Source organism: Coregonus lavaretus (genome assembly GCF_964263955.1).
Source record: "Coregonus lavaretus genome assembly, chromosome: 24".
NCBI classification, from domain to species: domain Eukaryota; kingdom Metazoa; phylum Chordata; class Actinopteri; order Salmoniformes; family Salmonidae; genus Coregonus; species Coregonus lavaretus.
Window position 1 is genome coordinate 37,318,604 of NC_140011.1, and position 24,626 is coordinate 37,343,229.

Below are 24,626 nucleotides of genomic sequence, written 5' to 3' on the forward strand. Positions count from 1 at the left end.
AAGACAGGGAATCTTTACTAGGATTAAATGTCAGGAATTGTGAAAAACTGAGTTTAAATTTATTTGGCTAAGGTGTATGTAAACTTCCGACTTCAACTGTATCTCGTCAACAAACAAATAAACTGATTCTGTGTGCGACTGCACCACCCAATGGGATTATCTGAATAATCTAGTATGATATTGGTATTTGGATGTGAGCGTTATGTGTAAGGAATACATTTATCAAGGCATCCTATGTCTGCCAGCTAAAGTAGGTCACACAAGAACAGCCAAAAACCTGTGTTAAATATGAGTTATGGTTCTAATCTGTAGTCTAACTACTGTTTCAAAATTAAACCTTCAATCCAATGGTGTCTTCTATTCACTGGAATTTAAGTCCCATAATATTGTTATACCATTACATTGATTGTTAATAGCATAACTTCACAATTAAAATGCTGATTGGCAATCTATTGCCAATTTAAAAGTATATAAGTTAGTACAAAATGTTTGTTCAAAATATTGACCTATGGTACAGGAAAAATTTACATTTGTCACGTTTCAGAATTAACTGGAAGCGCTGCAATCCATTTCAATTTTTAGGCAAAAAACTGTCCTGAGGCTGAGAAGGAGTGACAATCTTGCTTGGTCTTCACAGATGTGTGAGGTTAACATGCTGCCAGGATGACATGCTGTCAGGAATCACAATCATGTGTGTGGCTCGGCTCAATGCTTTAGGAATGCTTGATAGGTGTACTGTTTTAATGCAGGACAATATATTGCCGATGCTCTTATAAGAACAAAGAACTGTACAAACAACCGATGCAAAAGCAGTATATTAGAGACAAGTGTTATTGCTGAATGTTGTGTATGTCTGCGTGTTTGCATGTGTACATGCATGCGTGTGATGCATGCATGTGTGTGTGCATGTGTGTGCCTGCTTGCAGGCTTGTGTCCTTACTCATTTAAATAGTAATATGATATACCTCATCAATCATTTCTCCATTAAACCTTCTGAACCCAGAGGAGCAGAACTCAACCAATTAATTTTCTGTACAACTCAAGCAGAAATATTGATGCATTTTTAATAATATCGTTTTGATTTATTAGGAACTGAGCTGTGAAATGGAAGATTATTATTCTACCTGTCGAGACCACAGGCATATCGTCACGTGCCCAGAATGATTGAGCAGTGGCACTGGGACTATGCTATTCATTATAGCGTACACACTTCTGACATACTGAATATTTCTTTATCTCAACCAAGATGTTAATGGGTAATAGACAATTAGGTAATGGAAAACAGCCTAGGCCAGGGCTCTACCCTCCTGTAGGTTTTAACTCCAACCCTGTTCCCGGACAGCTACCCTCCTGTAGGTTTTAACTCCAACCCTGTTCCTGGAGAGCTACCCTCCTGTAGGTTTTAACTCCAACCCCAGTTGTAACTAACCTGATTCAGCTTATCCACCAGCTAATTATCAGGGTTGGAGCAAAAGCCTACAAGACGGTAGCTCTCCAGGAACAGGGTTGGAGAGCCCTGGCCTAGAGACAGTCTCATTCTCTATTGAGGCCTGCATCACACAGAGCCTAGAGACAGTCTCATTCTCTATTGAGGCCTGCATCACACAGAGCCTAGAGACAGTCTCATTCTCTACTGAGGCCTGCATCACACAGAGCCTAGAGACAGTCTCATTCTCTATTGAGGCCTGCATCACACAGAGCCTAGAGACAGTCTCATTCTCTATTGAGGCCTGCATCACACAGAGCCTAGAGACAGTCTCATTCTCTATTGAAGCCTGCATCACACAGAGCCTAGAGACAGTCTCATTCTCTATTGAGGCCTGCATCACACAGAGCCTAGAGACAGTCTCATTCTCTAGTGAGGCCTGGGGTCAGTCTCTCCATTAATTTTAGAACAAGGCCCCAGGCTCGGCTGACCCACATTTAATAGTGTTTCTTCTTTTGGAGGGCACTGGCAGCAGGTATTCCTCTGATCATCTTCTTCTTCTTCTTCTTCTTCTTCTTCATTTCACTTTGATCTAAGACAAAACTATGACCCAGAATGATGTTAGATCAGTGCAAGTACTCACGCTAGACTGCACATCATTCAACCACCACTACGACTCGTATTGGAAAAAGGAGGTACAAGTTGCAACCTGAAAGCAATTTCCTACTTACTAACCATATTCTTTGCATGATATATTTTCGTTTACAATTAGCATGCAAGTCATTTCACACAACAGAACATGTTAGAACATGTTAGAACCCATCACGTTAGAACCCATCACCCACCCACTGTCCCATCACCCTAACCCAGGCAGGGCTACAAAGCTAAGGTATTAGGCAAGACAGTCTCCTCTGTAGCTCAGCTGGTAGAGCACGGCGCTTGTAACGCCAAGGTAGTGGGTTTGATCCCCGGGACCACCCATACACCCAAAAAAAAATTTATGCACGCATGACTGTAAGTCGCTTTGGATAAAAGCGTCTGCTAAATGGCATATTATATTATATTATTATACCCTTCCTTGCTAAGAGAGGTCATCTTCACCCCTGTTCATGGCACCCACTGTGACTTAATGGGTGAGCCTGATGCTACATACGAGCTGTGGTTGTCGTGGTTTTAGCTGTGGTTGTCATGGTTCTATCACATGCAGTACTGGCAAAGTTCTCAGGTTTCAGGAGAGCAGGTGTTCTGTGTTCTGCTACCCAAACCCTGCTCCGCCTGGGGGACTAGCTGCCAGGTCATTCCCCTCACACCCTCTCTTCTCTCATGTAGAGGGCCACAAGCACCAGAACGAAAGGGGGAACAGACCTGCCAACCTGGGTTTCTGTGGAGGTGAAAGAACCACTCATAACTGAGATATAACGTGTCAATCTTCTGATAAAGCTAATTAAAACAGTTATGTAGAAAATACTGAGATTATATGTTGACCAGGTTATGTTTGGTCAACAGTGGATTAGCTGTGTTTGTTTTGTTGTTTTTATATAAAACATTTTAGGGGGTAGATCAGCTTTAATATTGTAATGTAATTGTTTGCATCATTTCCAATCCCCCATATCTTTTTGGAGTAAAATAAATAAATAAATAAATAAATAGATATATATTGTTATAAGTGTCATAAGTATAAAGCTGATCGTACGTATGAGACTCATTAAAGTGATTCATATCTTGACATATTATTCAGTGTGATTCATATTATTCAATGTGATTCATAGTATTTAGTGTGATTCACAGTATTCAGTGTGATTCATCGCTAACTCCCATACGTTTACATTAATTATTCATCTCAGTTTATATCAATGCACAGTGTTGACTCCCTGGTCAGGGCAAGGCGTACTACTGCAGCATACTGCAACTCGATAGCCTTGTGTTTACAGTTATGCTGGCATGTTTTGACATGGTGGCACCTTGCCCACTCTGCAGTACTGGCAGGTTTACATAACCTAATGCCAGATCAATGACAGCTCAACTAAGTGTGATGCAATTCCTGAATAATAGTGTTCCAACAGGACAATATCAACACAAGAAAAGCACACGAATGCATTAAAAAAATGGTGAGATTTGTATAATTATGGGCTGTGTCTGTTTGTTTTTTCATGTGGGCTGTAATTTGAAAAGTGACATTGTGGGGTAATTTGGGGGAATAATGTTCAAGTTTAAAGTTATTGTCACATGCACAAGTACAGTGAAATGTCTTTCTTGCAAACTCCCCCCCCCCCCCCCCCCCCCCCAAAGTCAATACTTTGTAGAGCCACCTTTTGCAGCAATTACAGCTGCAAGTCTCTATAAGCTTGGCACATCTAGCCACTGGGATTTTTGCCCATTCTTCAAGGCAAAACTGCTCCAGCTCCTTCAAGTTGGATACAAAGCAATCTTTAAGTCATACCACAGATTCTCAATTGGATTGAGGTCTGGGCTTTGACTAGGCCATTCCAAGACATTTAAATGTTTCCCCTTAAACCACTTGAGTGTTGCTTTAGCAGTATGCTTAGGGTTATTGTCCTACTGGAAGGTGAACCTCTGTCCCAGTCTCAAATCTCTGGAAGACTGAAACAGGTTTCCCTCAAGAAATTCCCTGTATTTAGCGCCATCCATCATTCCTTCAATTCTGACCAGTTTCCCAGTCCCTGCCAATGAAAAACATCCCCACAGCATGATGCTGCCACCACCATGCTTCACTGTGGGGATGGTGTTCTCGGGGTGATGAGAGGTATTGGGTTTGCGCCAGACATAGCGTTTTCCTTGATGGCCAAAAAACTCAATTTTAGTCTCATCTGACCAGAGTACCTTCTTCCATATGTTTGGGGAGTCTCCCACATGCCTTTTGGCGAACACCAAACGTGTTTGCTTATTTTTTTCTTTAAGCAGTGGCTTTTTTCTGGCCACTCTTCCGTAAAGCCCAGCTCTGTGGAGTGTACGGCTGAATGTGGTCCTATGGACAGATACTCCAATCTCCGCTGTGGAGCTTTGCAGCTCCTTCAGGGTTATCTTTGGTCTCTTTGTTGCCTCTGATTAATGCCCTCCTTGTCTGGTCCGTGAGTTTTGGTGTGCAGCCCTCTCTTGGCAGGTTTGTTGTGGTGCCATATTCTTTCAATTTTTTAATAATGGATTTAATGGTGCTCCATGGGATGTTCAAAGTTTCTGATATATTTTTATAACCCAACCCTGATCTGCACTTCACCACAACTTTGTCCCTGACCTGTTTGGAGAGCTCCTTGGTCTTCATGGTGCCGCTTGCTTAGTGGTGTTGCAGACTCTGGGGCCTTTCAGAACAGGTGTTTATATACTGAGATCATGTGACACTTAGATTGCACACAGGTGGACTTTATTTAACTAATTATGTGACTTCTGAAGGTAATTGGTCGCACCAGATCTTATTTAGCGGATTTATAGCAAAGGGGGTGAATACATATGCACGCACCACTTTTCCGTTATTTATTTTTTAGAATTTGTTGAAACATGTTATTTTTTTCATTTCACTTCACAAATTTGGACAATTTTGTGTATGTCCATTACATGAAATCCAAATAAAAATCAATTTAAATTACAGGTTGTAATGAAACAAAATAGGAAAAACGCTGTCACGCCCTGACTCAAGGGACTCGTATTTGTTGAGTCAGGGTGTGTATTTTCTGTTGTGTTTGGCTATGTTGATTGTCTATGTTAGATCTAGTATATGCAGAGCTATGTTGGCCAGGGTGGTTCCCAATCAGAGCCAGCTCGTTGTCTCTTATTGGGGACCATACTTAGGCAGCATATTGGCACGAGTTAGTTGTGGGATCTTGTTCCAGTTTTGGTATGTTAGTGTGCTACCTTGGACTTCACGTTTCGTTTGTTGTTTTTGTCGTGTGTTTATTCGTTTAATAAACATGTATGCTTATCACGCTGCGCCTTGGTCCTTCTCGATCGTAAACGATCGTGACAAACGCCAAGGGGGATGAATACTTTTGCAAGGCACTGTAAGCATACTATATACAGGACATATTTAAAAAGTCTGTCCTAATACCATATTTACATGTGCAGGGATACTGGAGTGATGGAGGTAGATATTATGGTGGTTTCACTGCCAAGCTCTTTGTAAGGCAGGGTTTACATACAAACACACACCACCAGTCCAAGTGAAGGGTTCAACCGGTTTATTACTATCAGGTTTCGGCAGCGTTACTGATATACCAAACTCAAAACAGACAGAGTAAACACTTCATCACCAGTGGACGGTCCTCCAATCTTGGTCTTTGGCGGTTCAATCCGTGTTTAAATCATCAGTTCCTTTCTTCCGTTAATCCTCCTTCTCCACCGTACATTCTGTCTACCCAATAACCTTCTACTCCTTCACCTGCCGGGGTCAAAGAAAAGACAAAGAAAGAAAACCCAGGGCGCGGTTAAGTAGAGGCACTGATTGGTTTCACCTGTCTGCAGTTTGGCTCTGATTACAACTGGAGACAGGTGTGGCTGTTCTGCTGCAGTCTAGAAGTTTTCCCCTGAGCTGTCCGTGGTCCTGCCTCTGGGGAATACTTCACAGTGCTGTCCGTGGGCTTGGCAGCCAAAAAACAGAGAAACCTCGCAGGCACTTAACCTCCATCCACCACACAACCCCTGAAACCGCTATAATATGTATAGGGATAAGGTGACTAGGCAACAGGATATAAGATAAACAGAGTAGCAGCAGCTTGTATGTGAGTGGGTGTGCGGGTGTGTAGAGTCAGTATAAATGTATGTGCATATTATGTGTGAGTGAGCAGATAATGGAGTGAGTGTTTGTGTGTGTGTTGAAGTGACAGTGTGTGTGAGTGTGTAGGGCCCTGTGAGTGTGCATAGAGACAGTGCAAATACTGAAATAAAAGGTCAATAAAGATACAAGGTAGCTATTTGTCAGTCGTATTGCTTGGGGATAGAAGCTGTTCAAGAGCCTGTTGGTGTCAGACTTGATGCACCGGTGTATGACATGTTGTTTCTCCAAAGGGAATGATGAGTTGTGTTAGCGAATGTGATGAAGCTGTCACAGTCTTGTACTTGGAAAGAAAATAGGTATCTAAATTTAGGTTGAGTGTTACTGAAGAATCTCTTTAAAGATAGTAAGGGCTGATGGGAACAAATATAAAAACATTATCCTGAAAGTGAAGGAACGCTCTCTAACAACTCTCTCTCTCTCTCTCTCTCTCTCTCTCTCTCTCTCTCTCTCTCTCTCTCTCTCTCTCTCTCTCTCTCTCTAATAATGTCGCCCCCTTCTCCCTCTCTCTCAATTTCCTGTCCCTATATCTCAATCTCCTTCTAATATTTCTGTTTGTCTCCATTTTTACTCAGCTGGGACCACGTATATCTTTGGGAGAGGAGGAGCCCTCATCACGTACACCTGGGCCCCTAATGAGAGGCCGAGCACCAGAGCAGACCGGCTAGCTGTGGGCTTCAGTACTCAACAGAAAGACGCCATCTTGGTCAGAGTGGAGAGCACCAGTGGACTGGGAGACTACCTGCAGCTGCACATAGTAAGGACAGGAAGGGGCGGGATAGGGTAAAGGATCAGGGATTAGGCCCCCTTTTCTGTGAGGGTTTTGAACAAAGGATGAGCTCATATCCTGAGGCTGACTGTACAGAATCCTGAAATTATCTTGCTGGATATTTTGGAGGACTAATTGAGGTGCTTAGAAAGACTGCGTTAATTGATAAAATGTCTCTCAATTTCCGTAGAGAAGGACATATGGCAATTATTACTCATGATATCTATGATTAGTGCCAGGAAAGTATGTACCATGCATCTGGGTTAGCAGGGGAGAAACAAAGCCAATGTTTGCTCATTAAAACAGCAGGGGGCAGAGATTGTTATGGCAGTACATCCCACTGGCAAATGCTTCGTTGACCTCTGGCTCATTACTTGCAATTAGAGTTCCAGTTAAAAAGGATGCAGTTAAACTGTTTCATCTAAATTAATTATTAATTCAATTTTCACAGTGCACGCCTGCTATGTTACCCTAGCTGTTTAACACTAGGATACCAGATGCTGAGCAAAACAATAACCTAGTGTGTGTTATTTTCTAAAGAACCCTTTAAGTCAGGTTCACTACATGACCAAAAGTATGTGGACACCTGCTCATCGAACATCTCATTCCAAAATCATGGGCATTAATATGGAGTTGTCCCCCCCTTTGCTGCTATAACAGCCTCCACTGTTCTGGGAAGGCTTTCCACTAGATGTTGGAACATTGCTGCTGGGACTTGCTTCCATTCAGCCACAAGAGCATTAGTGAGGTCGGGCACTGATGTTGAGCGATTTGGCCTGGCTCGCAGTCGGCGTTCCAATTCATCCCAAAGGTGTTCGATGGGGTTGAGGTCAGGGCTCTGTGCAGGCCAGTCAAGTTCTTCTACACCGATCTCGACAAACCATTTCTGTATGGACCTCGCTTTGTGCACGGGGGAATTGTCATGCTGAAACAGGAAAGGGTTGGAGTGGCCATCACAAAGCCCTGACCTCAAGCCTATAGAACATTTGTGGGCAGAACTGAAAAAGCGTGTGCGAGCAAGGAGGCCTACAAACCTGACTCAGTTACACCAGCTCTGTCAGGAGGAATGGGCCAAAATTCACCCAACTTATTGTGGGAAGCTTGTGGAAGGCTACCCGAAACGTTTGACCCAAGTTAAACAATTTAAAGGCAATGCTACCAAATACTACTTGAGTGTATGTAAACTTCTAACCCACTGGGAATGTGATGAAATAAATAAAAGCTGAAATAAATCATTCTCTCTACTATTGTTCTGACATTTCACATTCTTAAAATAAAGTGGTGATCCTAACTGACCTAAGACAGGGAATTTCTACTAGGAATAAATGTCAGGAATTGTGAAAAACTGAGTTTAAATGTATTTGGCTAAGGTGTATGTAAACGCCCGACTTCAACTGTATATATATATATATATATATATATATATATATATATATATATACACACTACCCTGTTAAAAGTATGTGGACACTTGCTCGTCGAACATCTCATTCCAAAATCATGGGCATTGATATGGAGTTTTTGCTGCTATAACAGCCTCCACTGTTCTGGGAAGGCTTTCCACTAGATGTTGGAACATTGCTGCGGGGACTTGCTTCCATTCAGCCACAAGTGCATTAGTGAGGTCGGGCACTGATGTTGGGCGATTAGGCCTGGCTCGCAGTCGCTGTTCCAATTCATCCCAAAGGTGTTTGATGGGATTGAGGTCAGGGCTCTGTGCAGGCCAGTCAAGTTCTTCCACACCGATCTCGACAAACCATTTCTGTATGGACCTCGCTTTGTGCATGGGGGCATTGTCATGCTGAAACAGGAAAGGGCCTTCCCCAAACTGTTGCCACAAAGTTGGAAGCACAGAATTGTCTAGAATGTCATTGTATGCTGTAGAGTTAAGATCGCCTGAACCATGAAAAACAGTCCCAGACCATTATTCCTCCTCCACCAAACTTTACAGTCGGCACTATGCATTTGGGCAGGTAGCGTTCTCCTGGCATCCGCCAAACCCAGATTTGTCCGTCGGACTGCCAGATGGTGAAGCGTGATTCATCACTCCAGAGAATGTGTTTCCACTGCTCCAGAGTCCAATGGCGGCAAACGCTTGGCATTGCGCATGGTAATCTTAGGCTTGTGTGCGGCTGCTCGGCCATGGAAACCCATTTGGAAACCCATTGAAGCTCTCGATAAACAGTTATTGTGCTGATGTTGCTTCCAGAGGCAGTTTGGAACTCGGTAGTGAGTGTTGCAACTTAGGAAAGATGATTTTAATGCACTACGTGCTTCAGCACTTGGCGGCCCCGTTCTGTGAGCTTGTGTGGCCGTAGTTGCTCCTAGACATTTCCACTTCACAATAACAGCACTTACAGTTGACCGGGGCAGCTCTAGCAGGGCAGAAATTTGACGAACTGACTTTTTGGAAAGGTGGCATCCTATGACGGTGCCACGTTGAAAGTCACTGAGCTCTTCAGTAAGGCCATTCTACTGCCAATGTTTGTCTATGGAGATCGCATGGCTGTGTGCTTCAATTTTATACACCTGTCAGCAATGGGTGTGGCTGAAATAGCAGAATCCACTCATTTGAAGGGGTGTCCACATACTTTAGTATATAGACTGTATTTTATGTCCCTGTTTGAGTCGGAGCCCAAACACAGCTGACCCAGATGGTGTTTAAAGGGTAAGAGTAGCTTGTTCCCCAGGGGGAGTGTGTGTCTGTTTCTTCAACATGCCTGTTTACAGTGAAACTGTATAAGGAACACGAGAAGCTACCTGGTGAGCTGACAACAAAGGAATCTACGGTTGATTTGAGAGTCAACGCCAGCATTGACACTATAGACTATAAACAGTAGGTTAGGGAATCTGCTTTGGATGAATGAATTCAGACTCTATTTGAAACAGCATGCGTATAGATCCTGTGTTGGTTTATTGTTTATGACCCTCTTATTATCTTGGGTTATTTATTTGTTACCGATAAAGAGCCAGAGATGGTAGAGGATAGAGCTTGAGAGAGAGAGAGTAAACTGCCTTATAGATGACATTTTATGCCCAGTTTATTCAACAAAACTGTTAAAAAATAATAATCTTTATAACTTCATTCCGAGTAAGAGGTGAATTATGTCAAATATGGATTCGTGCTTTAGATCAAAGCTGTGTCTAATATAGTATGATAGCATCTATTGCCTCCGTAAAACATGTAGCTTCTCCTGTCATGGTTGTTCCTCATGGAGAGGGTTTCTGCAGTAACTAAATTACCACCAACAACAACAACCTCTAATCCAATTGGTCATGAACGTGACAGCGTTCAGAAGTAGGTGCAGGAGCAGCACTGTGTTGAGCTAAGCTGTTGGCTTCAGGCTATCCCCCTCTCAGAGAGAGAGAGCAGTGGATGATAGGATGAATGCAAGTAACAGAATGTATGATATGCAGCGTGTCTTGTCTTTCCTTCTGCACTCAACTTGCTGCAGTTTAGGCGCCAGAGGCGGGTTTCCCCATTGCAAGCCATTAGTCACTAAGCCACAGAGTCTAGGGTTGGATCCACAGGGTCTGCAGGCAGGAGCTGCTCACTGATGGAGGGTGTGTGTGTGTGTGTGTGTGTGTGTGTGTGTGTGTGTGTGTGTGTGTGTGTGTGTGTGTGTGTGTGTGTGTGTGTGTGTGTGTGTGTGTGTGTGTGTGTGTGTGTGCGTGTGCGTGTGCGTGTGCGTGTGTGTGTGTGTGTGTGCGTGCCTGCGTGCCTGCGTGTGCCAGCGTTGGTGTATGGCAGTCTGAGTGGAGGCCTCCTCTGAGTGTGTGTGATGAGTGTATTGATTATTCCTAGCACAGGGTTGGGTGATTCATTTGCTGACATACAGTTCTGTGGTCAGTAACAGAGCATGGAGCTTCCACCTGGTACCCTCCGGGCCCCCCCTCTCTCTCTCTCTTTCTCTCTCTCTCTCTCTGAGGGCCTGTGGGATGAAGCATCAGTTGGGCCCAGACAGAGCCCACTCTGTCAGGATGAGCATGATGGATGAAAGGAGTTTGACGGCCATTTAGGTGGGATGACAACTTCCTGCTGAAAAGCTGATAGGAAAAATGTGTACCTGTTTCAATACCTGTCAAATATACTATGGCAAGCTTCCCTAAAACATTGCATCTGCAAATGGGAGGACTTTATTTGGGAGGGTAGTAAAGGGTCAAATTGAAATATGTATTGTTACCCTGGTTACCCTCTAACCTTGGATCTGAGGCATAATACTCTTGCATGGAACAAAATGTGCTGCTGGTGTGTGATGGAGCTGTTTAGCCGTTAGGGAGCAGGGGAGTCGGGACAGGGATCAATGTTGGGATTGTTGGACATAGTGACATGTACAAGAGATTTGCAGGAAAAAAAAGTTACGTGACAAGCTAAAGGATCATTTGATTTGATCATTTGATGAGAGACAAAGAAGCTTGGCTGATGAAGGTGAAGAGCTGGAACCCTTCCTAGAGTAATTAGATGAACCCATCCGTCTGCTTGATTAATACTCACATGAAATTAGCCTCCCCCCAGCTGTGGCCCATTATGCTACATAGTTAGCATGCAGTGATAAAGGCTAGCGCTTTGGATTCATTCATAAACAAAAGCATTGGGAAATGACGTTGTCTGCTGTGCTGTATAGAACATGTTGGAAGGTTGTATGTATTCTCTGTATCCATGGATGAGAGCTAGAGAGCCCTGGAGTTAGGGCATCAAATGTCATGCACACAAGTTGGTTCACCATGTAGCCCACCTTCTCCATGCCGCAATGAGCCTGGCCTCTCTACGTGTGCTTCCAAAGATGGTACTTACTCAGGCCGTTTACCAATTTAAAAAATGGTCACAGTTCCAATCTACTTAATGGGTGGCTCTCCCATTGATACCAATGCGATAGCAGCTGTGTATGGTCTACCTAGTTCATTGACTGTATATGAACCAGAAAAAATGAGGATGTGAGATGTCTCGCTTCCTCTTCCTTCTTTGGTGCTTCCTTATGCACAGGCAGCAACCAGCGCTCTGTACCCTGAGTCATCTGCCCTATCCATGGTTCTGAATTGGCCACACTGGCTCAGTCATGTTCAAGGCCGGATTAATGCAGGGGCTGAAAATAATGAAAAATATATATACAAATAAATAAATAATAAAGGAAATATTATATATACAGTGAGTGTACAAAACATTAGGAACACCTTCTTAATATTGAGTTGTACCCCCTTTTGCCCTCAGAACAGCTTCAATTAATCAGGACATGGACTCAACAAGGTGTCAAAAGCGTTCCACAGGGATGCTGACCCATGTTGACTCCAATGCTTCCCACAGTTGTGTCAAGTTGGCTGGATGTCCTTTGGGTGGTAGACCATTCTTGGTACACACGGGAAACTGTTGAGCGTGAAAAACCCAACAGGGTCTTGAGACAAACCGGTGCGCTTGGAACCTACTACCATGCCCCTTTCAAAGGCACTTAAATATTTTGTCTTGCCCATTCACCATCTGAATGGCACACATACACAATCCATGTCTCAATTGTCTCAAGGCTTAAAAATCATTTAACCTGTCTCCTCCCCTTCATCTACACTGATTTGAAGTGAATTTAACAAGTGACATCAATAGCTTTCGCCTGGATTCACCTCTTCAGTCTGTCGTGGAAAGAGCAGGTGTCCTTTGTGTTTCGTATACTTCGGAAAGTATTCAGACCCCTTCCCTTTTTCCACATTTTGTTATGTTACAGCCTTATTCTAAAATGGATTAAAAAATATATATATCCTCATCAATCTACACACAATATCCCATAATGACAAAGCGAAAACAGGTTTTTAGAAATTATTGCTAATTTATAAAAAAATTAAAAACAGAAATACCTTATTTACAAGTCAAATTTCTGCCCTGCTTGAGCTGCCACGGTCAACTGTAAGTGCTGTTATTGTGAAGTGGGAACGTCTAGGAGCAACAACGGCTCAGCCACGAAGTGGTAGGCCACACAAGCTCACAAAACAGGGCGGTTGAGTGCTGAAGCATGTAGCTCGTAAAACTTGGTTGCAAAACACACTACCGCGTTCCAAACTACCTCTGGAAGCAATGTCAGCACAAGAACTGTTAGTCGGGAGATTCATGAAATGAGTTTCCATGGCCGAGCAGCCACACACAAGCCTAAAATCACCATGCGCATTGCCAAGCGTCGGCTGGAGTGGAGTAAAGCTCGCCGCCATTGGACTCTGGAGCAGTGCAAACGCGTTCTCTGGAGTGATGAATCACGCTTCACCATCTGGCAGTCCGACGGACGAATCTGGGTTTGGCAGATGCCAGGAGAACGCTACCTGCCTGAATGCAAAGTGCCAACTGTAAAGTTTGGTGGATGAGGAATAATGGTCTGGGGCTGTTTTTCATGGTTCGGGCTAGGCCCCTTAGTTTCAGTGAAGGGAAATCTTAACGCTACAGCATACAATAACATTCTAGATGATTCTGTGCTTCCAACTTTGTGGCAACAATTTGGGGAAGGCCCTTTCCTGTTTTAGCATGACAATGCCCCCGTGCACAAAGCGAGGTCCATACAGAAATGGTTTGTCGAGATCGGTGTGGAAGAACTTGACTGGCCTGCACAGAGCCCTGACCTCAACCCCATCAAACACCTTTGGGATGAATTGGAACAGCGACTGCGAGCCAGGCCTAATCGCCCAACATCAGTGCCTGACCTCACTAATGCGCTTGTGGCTGAATGGAAGCAAGTCCCCGCAGCAATGTTCCAACATCTAGTGGAAAGCCTTCCCAGAACAGTGGAGGCTGTTATAGCAGCAAAAACTCCATATTAATGCCCATGATTTTCGAATGAGATGTTCGACGAGCAAGTGTCCACATACTTTTAACAGGGTAGTTTGTATATATATATATATATATAACTCAGTTTTTCACAATTCCTGACATTTATTCCTAGTAGAAATTCCCTGTCTTAGGTCAGTTAGGATCACCACTTTATTTTAAGAATGTGAAATGTCAGAATAATTGTAGAGAGAATTATTTATTTCAGCTTTTATTTATTTCATCACATTACCAGTGGGTCAGAAGTTTACATACACTCAATTAGTATTTGGTAGCATTGCCTTTATATTGTTTAACTTGGGTCAAACGTTTCGGGTAGCCTTCCACAAGCTTCCCACAATAAGTTGGGTGAATTTTGGCCCATTCCTCCTGACAGAGCTGGTGTAACTGAGTCAGGTTTGTAGGCCTCCTTGCTCGCACATGCTTTTTCAGTTCTGCCCACAAATGTTCTATAGGATTGAGGTCAGGGCTTTGTGATGGCCACTCCAATACCTTGACTTTGGAAGTATGGTTGGGGTCATTGTCCATTTGGAAGACCCATTTGCGACCAAGCTTTAACTTCCTGACTGATGTCTTGAGATGTTGCTTCAATATAGCCACATAATTTTCCTTCCTCATGATGCCATCTATTTTGTGAAGTGCACCAGTCCCTCCTGCAGCAAAGCACCCCCACAGCATGATGCTGCCACCCCTGTGCTTCACGGTTGGGATGGTGTTCTTCGGCTTGGAAGCATTCCCCTTTTTCCTCCAAACATAACAATGGTCATTATGGCCAAACAGTTATATTTTTGTTTAATCAGACCAGAGAACATTTCTACAAAAAAGTACGATCTTTGTCCCCATGTGCAGTTGCAAACAGTAGTCTGGCTTTTTTATGGTGGTTTTGGAGCAGTGACTTCTTCCTTGCTGAGCGGCCTTTCAGGTTATGTCGATATAGGACTTGTTTTACTGTGGATATAGATACGTTTGTACCCGTTTCCTCCAGCATCTTCACAAGGTCCTTTGCTGTTGTTCTGGGATTGATTTGCACTTTACGCACCAAAGTACGTTAATCTGTAGGAGACAGAACGCGTCTCCTTCCTGAGCGGTATGACGGCTGCGTGGTCCCATGATGTTTATACTTGCGTACTATTGTTTGTACAGATGAATGTGGTACCTTCAGGCATTTGGAAATTGCTCCCAAGGACCTCTCTGAGGTCTTGCCTGATTTCTTTTGATTTTCCCATGATGTCAAGCAAAGAGGCACTGAGTTTGAAGGTAGGACTTGAAATACATCCACAGGTACACCTCCAATTGACTCAAATTATGTAAATTAGCCTGTCAGAATCTTCTAAAGCCATGACATCATTTTCTGGAATTTTCCAAGCTGTTTAAAGACACAGTCAACTTAGTGTATGTAAACTTCTGACCCACTGGAATTGTGATACAGTGAATTATAAGTGAAAAGGTCTGTCTGTAAACAATTGTTGGAAATATTACTTGTGTCATGCACAAAGTAGATGTCCTAACCAACTTGCCAAAACTATAGTTTGTGGTCCTCTGTAGCTCAATTGGTAGAGCATGGCACTTGTAACGCCAGGGTAGTGGGTTCGATCCCCGGGACCACCCATACGTAAAAATGTATGCACACATGACTGTAAGTCGCTTTGGATAAAAGCATCTGCTAAATGGCATATTATTAACAATACATTTGTGGAGTGGTTGAAAAACGAGTTTTAATATCTCCAACCTAAGTGTATGTATACTTCCAACTTCAACTGTATGTGTGTGTATATACACTGCTCAAAAAAATAAAGGGAACACTTAAACAACACATCCTAGATCTGAATGAATGAAATAATCTTATTAAATACTTTTTTCTTTACATAGTTGAATGTGCTGACAACAAAATCACACAAAAATTATCAATGGAAATCAAATTTATCAACCCATGGAGGTCTGGATTTAGAGTCACCCTCAAAATTAAAGTGGAAAACCACACTACAGGCTGATCCAACTTTGATGTAATGTCCTTAAAACAAGTCAAAATGAGGCTCAGTAGTGTGTGTGGCCTCCACGTGCCTGTATGACCTCCCTACAATGCCTGGGCATGCTCCTGATGAGGTGGCGGATGGTCTCCTGAGGGATCTCCTCCCAGACCTGGACTAAAGCATCCACCAACTCCTGGACAGTCTGTGGTGCAACGTGGCATTGGTGGATGGAGCGAGACATGATGTCCCAGATGTGCTCAATTGGATTCAGGTCTGGGGAACGGGCGTGCCAGTCCATAGCATCATTGCCTTCCTCTTGCAGGAACTGCTGACACACTCCAGCCACATGAGGTCTAGCATTGTCTTGCATTAGGAGGAACCCAGGGCCAACCGCACCAGCATATGGTCTCACAAAGGGTCTGAGGATCTCATCTCGGTACCTAATGGCAGTCAGGCTACCTCTGGCGAGCACATGGAGGGCTGTGCGGCCCCCCAAAGAAATGCCACCCCACACCATGACTGACCCACGCCAAACCGATCATGCTGGAGGATGTTGCAGGCAGCAGAACGTTCTCCACGGCGTCTCCAGACTCTGTCACGTCTGTCACATGTGCTCAGTGTGAACCTGCTTTCATCTGTGAAGAGCACAGGGCGCCAGTGGCGAATTTGCCAATCTTGGTGTTCTCTGGCAAATGCCAAACGTCCTGCACGGTGTTGGGCTGTAAGCACAACCCCCACCTGTGGATGTCGGGCCCTCATACCACCCTCATGGAGTCTGTTTCTGACCGTTTGAGCAGACACATGCACATTTGTGGCCTGCTGGAGGTCATTTTGCAGGGCTCTGGCAGTGCTCCTCCTGCTCCTCCTTGCACAAACGCGGAGGTAGCGGTCCTGCTGCTGGGTTGTTGCCCTCCTACGGCCTTCTCCACATCTCCTGATGTACTGGCCTGTCTCCTGGTAGCGCCTCCATGCTCTGGACACTACGCTGACAGACACAGCAAACCTTCTTGCCACAGCTCGCATTGATGTGCCATCCTGGATGAGCTGCACTACCTGAGCCACTTGTGTGGGTTGTAGACTCCGTCTCATGCTACCACTAGAGTGAAAGCACCGCCAGCATTCAAAAGTGACCAAAACATCAGCCAGGAAGCATAGGAACTGAGAAGTGGTCTGTGGTCACCACCTGCAGAACCACTTCTTTATTGGGGTGTCTTGCTAATTTCCTATAATTTCCACCTGTTGTCTATTCCATTTGCACAACAGCATGTGAAATGTATTGTCAATCAGTGTTGCTTCCTAAGTGGACAGTTTGATTTCACAGAAGTGTGATTGACTTGGAGTTACATTGTGTTGTTTAAGTGTTCCCTTTATTTTTTTGAGCAGTGTATATATATATATATATATATATATATATATATATATACAGTACCAGTCAAAAGTTTGGACATATCTACTAATTCAAGGGTTTTTCTTTATTTTTACTATTTTTTACAATGTAGAATAATAGTGAAGACATCAAAACTATGAAATAACACATATGGAATCATGCAGTAACCAAAAAAGTGATAAACAAATAAAAATATATTTTATATTTGAGATTCTTCAAATAGCCCCCCTTTGCCTTGATGACAGCTTTCTGAGTCAGGTGTTGTATATGGTCAACACAATTTACCTGAAAAGAGGATTAGTGGAAATTCATACAGGTCTCTCGGCCCAGTGCCATTTCCAACCATTCAATAAACTTGTTAGTGAGGAAGATTGGTGAATGCAGGCTGCTGTTTCAACACTGAGCCTCCTGTCCATATCTGACTGTTTCTGCTACTCTGTCTGTGACTGGTGTGCAGCTGCCAGAGGCAGTGTCCCTCCTCTGGGAAATCAGCTTTTTTAGCAGTGTGTTTCCACGGGACAGATGTGGCATGATTAAAAGCAAAGGGGGAATCTGTGACAAGGCGGTTTATGGTGTAATAACCACACCTGTTCTTAAAAGATGGGACTCCATCCATGAGGGAAGGCTTACTCTTTGATTCTGTTAAAACACTTGATTGTCCAGTGATGCTACCTTTATTGAGTGAAGCTTGAATGTGTTATCCTGGAGTGACAGTAATTTCTGCCTGTTGCTATTCAAATGATTTGAGTTGCATGGATCTCCACCATTTTAAATTCTCAGCTCTCATTTATGTTTTCCTTGCTTAATTCACATTTTCAAATCCCATGATATTCTATCTAGCCTCTAAAATTGGTCGAAACTAGAATGCTTATGTTGCTAAGTAGCACATTGCAAAAATACATGCTATACATGTCTCCTAAGATACACAGCACTACCAAAATAGACCCATTTCCTGATGTTCTATTCAATTGACACTAATTGTATGGCCAGTTTCTGTGGAATTGGCCTTTTAGCTTTTTTTCACCGTCTGCTGCATACTCTCCTAATTGGTCTCTGGAGGGTGGGTGTCTTACCACCCATAACATTCCATTTTCAACCGTACCACTGAATGGCCCTGTCTTTTTTTACACGCTCCGTAGGATGTGTTAGCTGTGTATGCTTTGTGGTGGTTTCTAGAAGAGATGGAGACCCACACACTGTTGAAAATAAGGGGGGGGGAAATTCCAAAATGTTGGCTTAAATGCAAAAAGAGAGATGATTTATTGAGTCGTCATGATCCCGGGAAAAGTGCATCAATGTTGTGGTGGTTTCTGCCATGTTAAACAAGATATAAGAATGTAAGTACACCTGTGGTTGCAATCTCTATTTCTGCTCTTCCCCTCTCTTTAATGGAAATGCTATGTTGTTGTTTGTATGCGTTAGCTGGCTTTAGAGTGCACCCTGCGTTCCCTTGTGTCCTCAGAGCTCATGAAAATAAGAACGAATTTGAAAATAGATGCACGGTAGTCTTCGCACGTGGAAGGTGTAAATAGCAATGCCCTAACCATGAGCTATTCCTTCTATCACATATCCATATCACCTATCTCAGCTGTCTCTGTCTTTTATTTACATGTGCATCAATTTCCTGGTTCACAGTGCACAGATACAGCCCCTTTAGAGTGGTGAGGAGAAAAAGGAAAAACTGGACAGTATTGTTCTCTAGGAAGGGATACACTGTTCCCTGCAGTCCAATCACAGAGCAGCCCTGATGTCACGTGTGGTTCTGTAGAGCAGGTTGTAACAGGACAGGGCCTTGGGGAGCCCTGGCAGGGCCTTGGCAGATAGGCACTATGGGGTGGCATCAGACAGTCAGCATGCTTAGAAGAGGCAGGCCTCTCCAGCTTATGTCACATAGATCCTTGTCTCTGATCTCAGCAGGAACCTTGTAACCAAGTCATTATTCATTAATCGCTGTCCAACTTCTTCCTCCTTTATTAATTGGACAGAATAATAACATTGAGACCACCTGCCTCCCCTGCCTCCCCTTGTATTCCAAAGTGTTTGAATTGTTTAGTGTTTTGGCTTTTAATGAAACTATGACTACTCTACTTTATCCTTTGAAACCAGGGGTTGGAACCAAAATTATTTTCCAATTGTTTCATACTGAACAGAACCACCATCTTTTTGTTGTTGTTCCTTTCCACTGTTCCAACCAGCAAAATAAAGTTCTGAACTGGTTCGAACCCCCAAAAAGTAACAGTTTATAGCGTTCCGTTCTGTTCCTTTTTAAACTTCTAAAATCAATTTATTTTGTACATTTAGCTGAATTTTAAATTACTTCACCAATCAGTGTGGATAGAGCAGCTTGCTATGCAGCGATATTGATTGGACAGACAAGTGTATGGCGCCAGATGCGACTGAAACTTTGAGAGAGCGAGAGAGGGTGGTGGAGGAGGCTTGGCTTGAAGCGCTGGTCATCGTGTTATGACCTGCATTATCTGAATTAGGCCCACAGAATTATCCCTACGGAGGAGCAGCTTCTAGGCCCCGTGTAGCTCAGTTGGTAGAGCATGGCGCTTGCAACGCCAGGGTTGTGGGTTCATTTCCCACGGGGGGCCAGTATGAAAGAAAAAAAAAATTATGCACTCACTAACTGTAAAGTCGCTCTGGATAAGAGCATTTGCTAAATGACTAAAATGTAAAATGAAGAAACTTTGAATGTCTTTGAACTTCCAAGAGTTGGCTTAAGTTGGACCAGAGCTAGCTAGCTACCTAGCTAACAAGCTTGTATGTGCAGAGCGGCACCAGAATTTAAATTAAAGAATTATCTTTTTGTAGTTAATAAATCCAATGGGAAACGTGATAACTGTAGTATCCTTAACTAGCATTGAAAAAGTTAATCCATTCTTCTCCAATTAAATATCTCTCCCTAATTTCTAAATCACTCTTGTAACATCAGTAGGTCCATTCTTCTCTAATTAAAAATCTCTCCCTCATTTTTGAATCACTCTTGTAACGTCCGTAGGCTACAGCAGCCCACGCCTCAGAAAGGGGAGGCGCAGCTAGCCTACACACGCACACACTGGTAAAGAGTTCCATCTGGCAGGCAGACACTATCGGGGATGGTTTTACCCACGCACCGCTACATATTACAACCTATGTGTTGTGATAACACTGGGAGAAGTTTCTGAGAGACAGAGTGAGGGCTTTGCACAGGTGCTTTGTTGCGTTTTTTTGTAGGACTGGAAAAAAATACCCGGAATGTAAAATAACATTATTAACCGGTTCCCATGCTTTTAAAATAACGGTTCTGTTCCGGAACAGCATAGATCACTTTCGTTCCCAGTTCTGATTCTGTTCCTCTAAATGTTTTGTTATTTTCTGGTTTTCGGTTCTGTTCCCTGAACCGGTTCCATACCCTGTTTGAAACTGGCCCAAATGTTACGATCAGGCCATGGGCCATCTGTTCTGTGTGTACCATGGAGCTGAAGAGTAGATGCAGGTGGGTACATGCAGCTGCACCCAGACAGAGTGGTTGGTCGGTGGGTCTGTATGTTCCAAACGGTGGGAAGCCAGAGGCCTGGGAAATGCCCCCAGAATGTCCTTGTCACAACAGCAGGGTGGGAGGCTAACAATGGCCTCTCCTGACAGAACCTGCCAGACCATGTTATTACCAAAACACATGCAGACAGGAGCGTCTGAAAAAAAACTGACCATGAAAGACCTAGCCTTAATTTACCAGAACAAGGAAAAATACTGCCCTAAGTTAGCTGTCAAGCAGGTGTTGTGGAGTATGTTGACTGGGTGGTGCTATTGAGTCAGCAGAGCGAGAGAGAGAACAGGCATGTTGTATGTGATCAGGAAGGACAGATGGGCCTGCTCAAATCCTCTCCTCTGGCCTCGCCCCGGAGCCTCAGCCGCTCAATGATTTATGGCTGTCCTGCCCGGAGAGTAGGAGCTGGCTGGGCTGACTTAGGTCCAGAGAGCCCCATGGGTGCTTTATGAATTCTACATGGCATGCCTCAAGGGGAATGAGCATTTAACCCTGAGCAAGACTGCAAAATAGCACTGGGGAATGTCAAAGAGGGATATAAGAAAAGGTACATTTCAAGTGCCTCACTAAACCAAATTTGACAATATTGCTGGGGGGTGTTCCACCCAAATCCTGTCTGATGTTTAACGTCTCTTTTTGGTGCATGCATACTGTACTATTCCAAGTTATCAGGGAATCATCACTCCTGAAATATCCGTTATGTCTCAGCATGTTTATTTTTATTTGACCTTTATTTAATTAAGCAGGGAGTCACCATTGAGACCAGCGTCTCTTTTCATGTTGAATGACTCCTTTAAAACAGAAGCTAGTTAGTTGGTTTTCAGTTATCATATATTCATTTCCAATATGCATGCAGACCTTCATTTAGGATTTTACCAAAGTTTCAGGTATTAGTTTACACTGTATCCTGTACATATGACAAATAAACTTGATTTGTACTGTAGCTCCATTTCATATCCATCTCAAGACATTTTCTGAGTCTTCGCGGTGGCAATTGTAATATAGTATAATGTATATGGTATGTGTGGGCATTTGCATGTGAGGGTTGATGGGAAGACTTAAATCTAAGAGTTTCATCTCTCTGTTCACTCATCTGAATGTGATAATACAGCTGTCAGGAGGGAGGAGCAGTTGTGTCCCCGGCTAGCTACAGCCCTCAGCTCCTGAGACCATGGGAAACTCAAGTCACTGCAATATTCACAAAGACAACAATTTGAAGAGACCACAGGCCTTTTTCTTTGCCTGGCGGCAGCCCACCAATGTGCTGGGACTGGTAGGAAGACACTGCACCTCCGGGTCAGATTAGACCAGATGGTTCCTCTGGCTCTTATAGGGGTTTGTCAGATATTACAGTCCTATAGCACTGATGATCCTGCTCTTTCTCTACTACTACTACTGCTGGTAATAACAGACAGCAGTTCTCTGGTTTAACCATGGAGTCTCCGTCAGTGAGAATAAAGGACATGAGGACTGTCATTCTAGGGATTAGGGCTGATACTAGATGTCCAGATTCTGGTGTGTAAAGGCCAGAAGCATGATCAGAGGGAGAGATGTCTGTCTGGATCTGCTGTGATTGAACCACTGTTGGAAATACATCAGGAGGCTAGGTTCAAATCCTCCCTTCCCTCTTTCTAAGAACATGGCAGTCTACAGTACTTTGACAGAGATGTGGAGGGCAGTGTGCAACATGATGCTCACATCACATATGTGACCAACTGGCTCGATTCTGTCTTATGTAGCAACATTTGAATTATTTTTTTTTTTTACATTGGATAAAAGTAGAGACTCAGAGCTAGAAAATGGTATATCATACACTACAGTTGAGGAACAATGGAAAAGTAATTCTGCTTTGAAAGTTGATGAACTTGTAACCTCACTTTTGAGAAAATGGCTCAGGCTAAGAGTCAGATGCAGACACAGGAGGCGGATAGTACGAGTCTCAGTGTATTACATAACAAGGGGCAGGCAAAGAGTCGTAAACCAAATCAGAGTCAGGCAGGTACAGGACGGCAGGCAGGATCAGGACATGCAGAAAGGTCAGAACAGGGAAGACTAGGAAAAACTAAAATGAGCGCACAGGAAACACAGGAACACGCTGGTAGGACTTGACGGGACAAGACGAACTGGCAAAAGACAAACAGAAAACGCAGGTATAAATACACAGGAGATAATAGGGACAAATGGGAGACACCTGGTGGGGGGTGGAGACAAACACAGGACAGGTGAAACAGATCAGGGTGTGACACCTTTAATGTTTTGGTAAACCTACTGGAGAGCTCTTCTTTGTCTACACCCATTCAGCATCGTTCACACCCTCTTAAGCCTTAGCCCCAACCATCTCTTTAAGGATTCACATGTGAGGCCATGTACTAAACAACCAAAGATTTCAAGACTAAAGGCTGGTTTATACTACGTCTATCGACAGTTGTCGCAGTGACATCATGAATAATCTATTGTCGTCCGACATCAAACTTGTTGTTGTCGTTATGAAAAAGTGTCTGCAACCTGGTGGTCCAAAATAGCATAACTAGTGTATTTTAACACCAATAAATCCACCCGTTTAAAAATGAATTTAGTATATGTCGATCTAGCAAACAGGGCAACTAAAAGCAACTTTCTAAACAATGTTTTGGGTCGTTTCTAGCTTGTTAACTAGCTAGCTAATGTTAAGTTAGCTGGCTAGCCAGTTCAAATAATGACCATATCATATAGCTGACAACGTCTTCACTTTAGCTCATTTGTCTTCATTATTACAGGAAAATAAACTCACAACAAGATCATTATTTACAAGTTAATGGCAAGCTAATTACAGAAAATAAAAGCAGGGCATTCTACCAGAGAATTTTAGAACTTGGACACTGTCTCGTTGGACTAACGTTATATCCTAATTTGACTTTGGTGCAGGTCATGTTGTTCTTCACATTACCGTCTCTGGTAAACACATACTATATCAAATACAATCAAAATTGATTTGTCACATGCAAAGGATACAGAAGGTGTAGTGAAATGGTTACTTACATAGTAGAGTATTTTGTTTAGACATGTAGCTAGCTAGCTAAACAATTAACCATAATCCCAACTCGTAACGTTACCACCCTGCATGAATCTGCAGGTAGCTAATCAACCAGGTTCAATGATAGCTAGCTATCTAACATTAGGCTATAACTAGCAATGCAAATGGCTCTGAGATACGAATAATATTACTACACAGATCATACACTTAATGTTAGCTAGCAAGCCAGCCAGCTAACATTAGCTAGCTAACAGTACGCTTTAACTTGAAATGAAAACAACTTTCTGACAAAATTAGAAAAGTATAATATCTGAAAATGTAGCTAGCTAGACTATCTTACCTGTATACATGGATGGACGCTTCTCCCTCTCTGTCACGGATGCCATGGTTGCCCTTAGTTTGAAGATGTAATCCAGAGACAGGTGTTTTATACAACAGCCTTCTGTGTGTTCTCTTTTCGACTCCCTCTGCATATTTGCAATCAAACGCCAGAATTTTCTCCATCTCCTTAGCTATCATACTCTAATTCCACCGGGCATTCCACTGATTTCAAAACTCAGTCCTCCAGAAAGTGCAGAACAACACTTTTGCAGTTCTACTACGTGATATCTTTCAAAAAAGCTGCGTTAGAAAGTATTGCCTACACATACTGAGCAGCTCATGTTATAGACAGAAGCGTGCTACATGGCAGACCAATCCGAATTCATCTCTCGGCATGTCCAGCCCATCCATTATCTCAGCCAATCATGGCTAGTGGGAAGGTTCCTGTCCTTTTCCGTGGCTAAACCAACCAGGTTCGTAATTTAACAATTGTATTCGTATTTACAGATGGCATACAAGTTTGTTATTAAGACACATGAAAGTTTACATGTTCCAGAAGGCATTTCTGCCAAAAAACGCATTTTGATACAAATAAAACGTTTACATTCAAATGCCTCTCCTATGAAGTA

The 24,626-nt window shown here is 43.2% G+C and overlaps 1 protein-coding gene across 1 annotated transcript in view; it reads left to right on the forward strand.

Moving 5' to 3' along the window:
- Window positions 1–24,626, forward strand: part of nrxn2a (neurexin 2a) — a gene marked incomplete at both ends in the record, with an annotated part of 297,857 nt that overhangs the window by 236,774 nt on the left and 36,457 nt on the right. Inside the window, one exon of the mRNA XM_084140346.1 lies at window positions 6,785–6,966. Within this exon, the coding sequence (XP_083996472.1) occupies window positions 6,785–6,966 (182 nt within the window). The remainder of the gene's footprint in view (window positions 1–6,784; window positions 6,967–24,626) is intronic.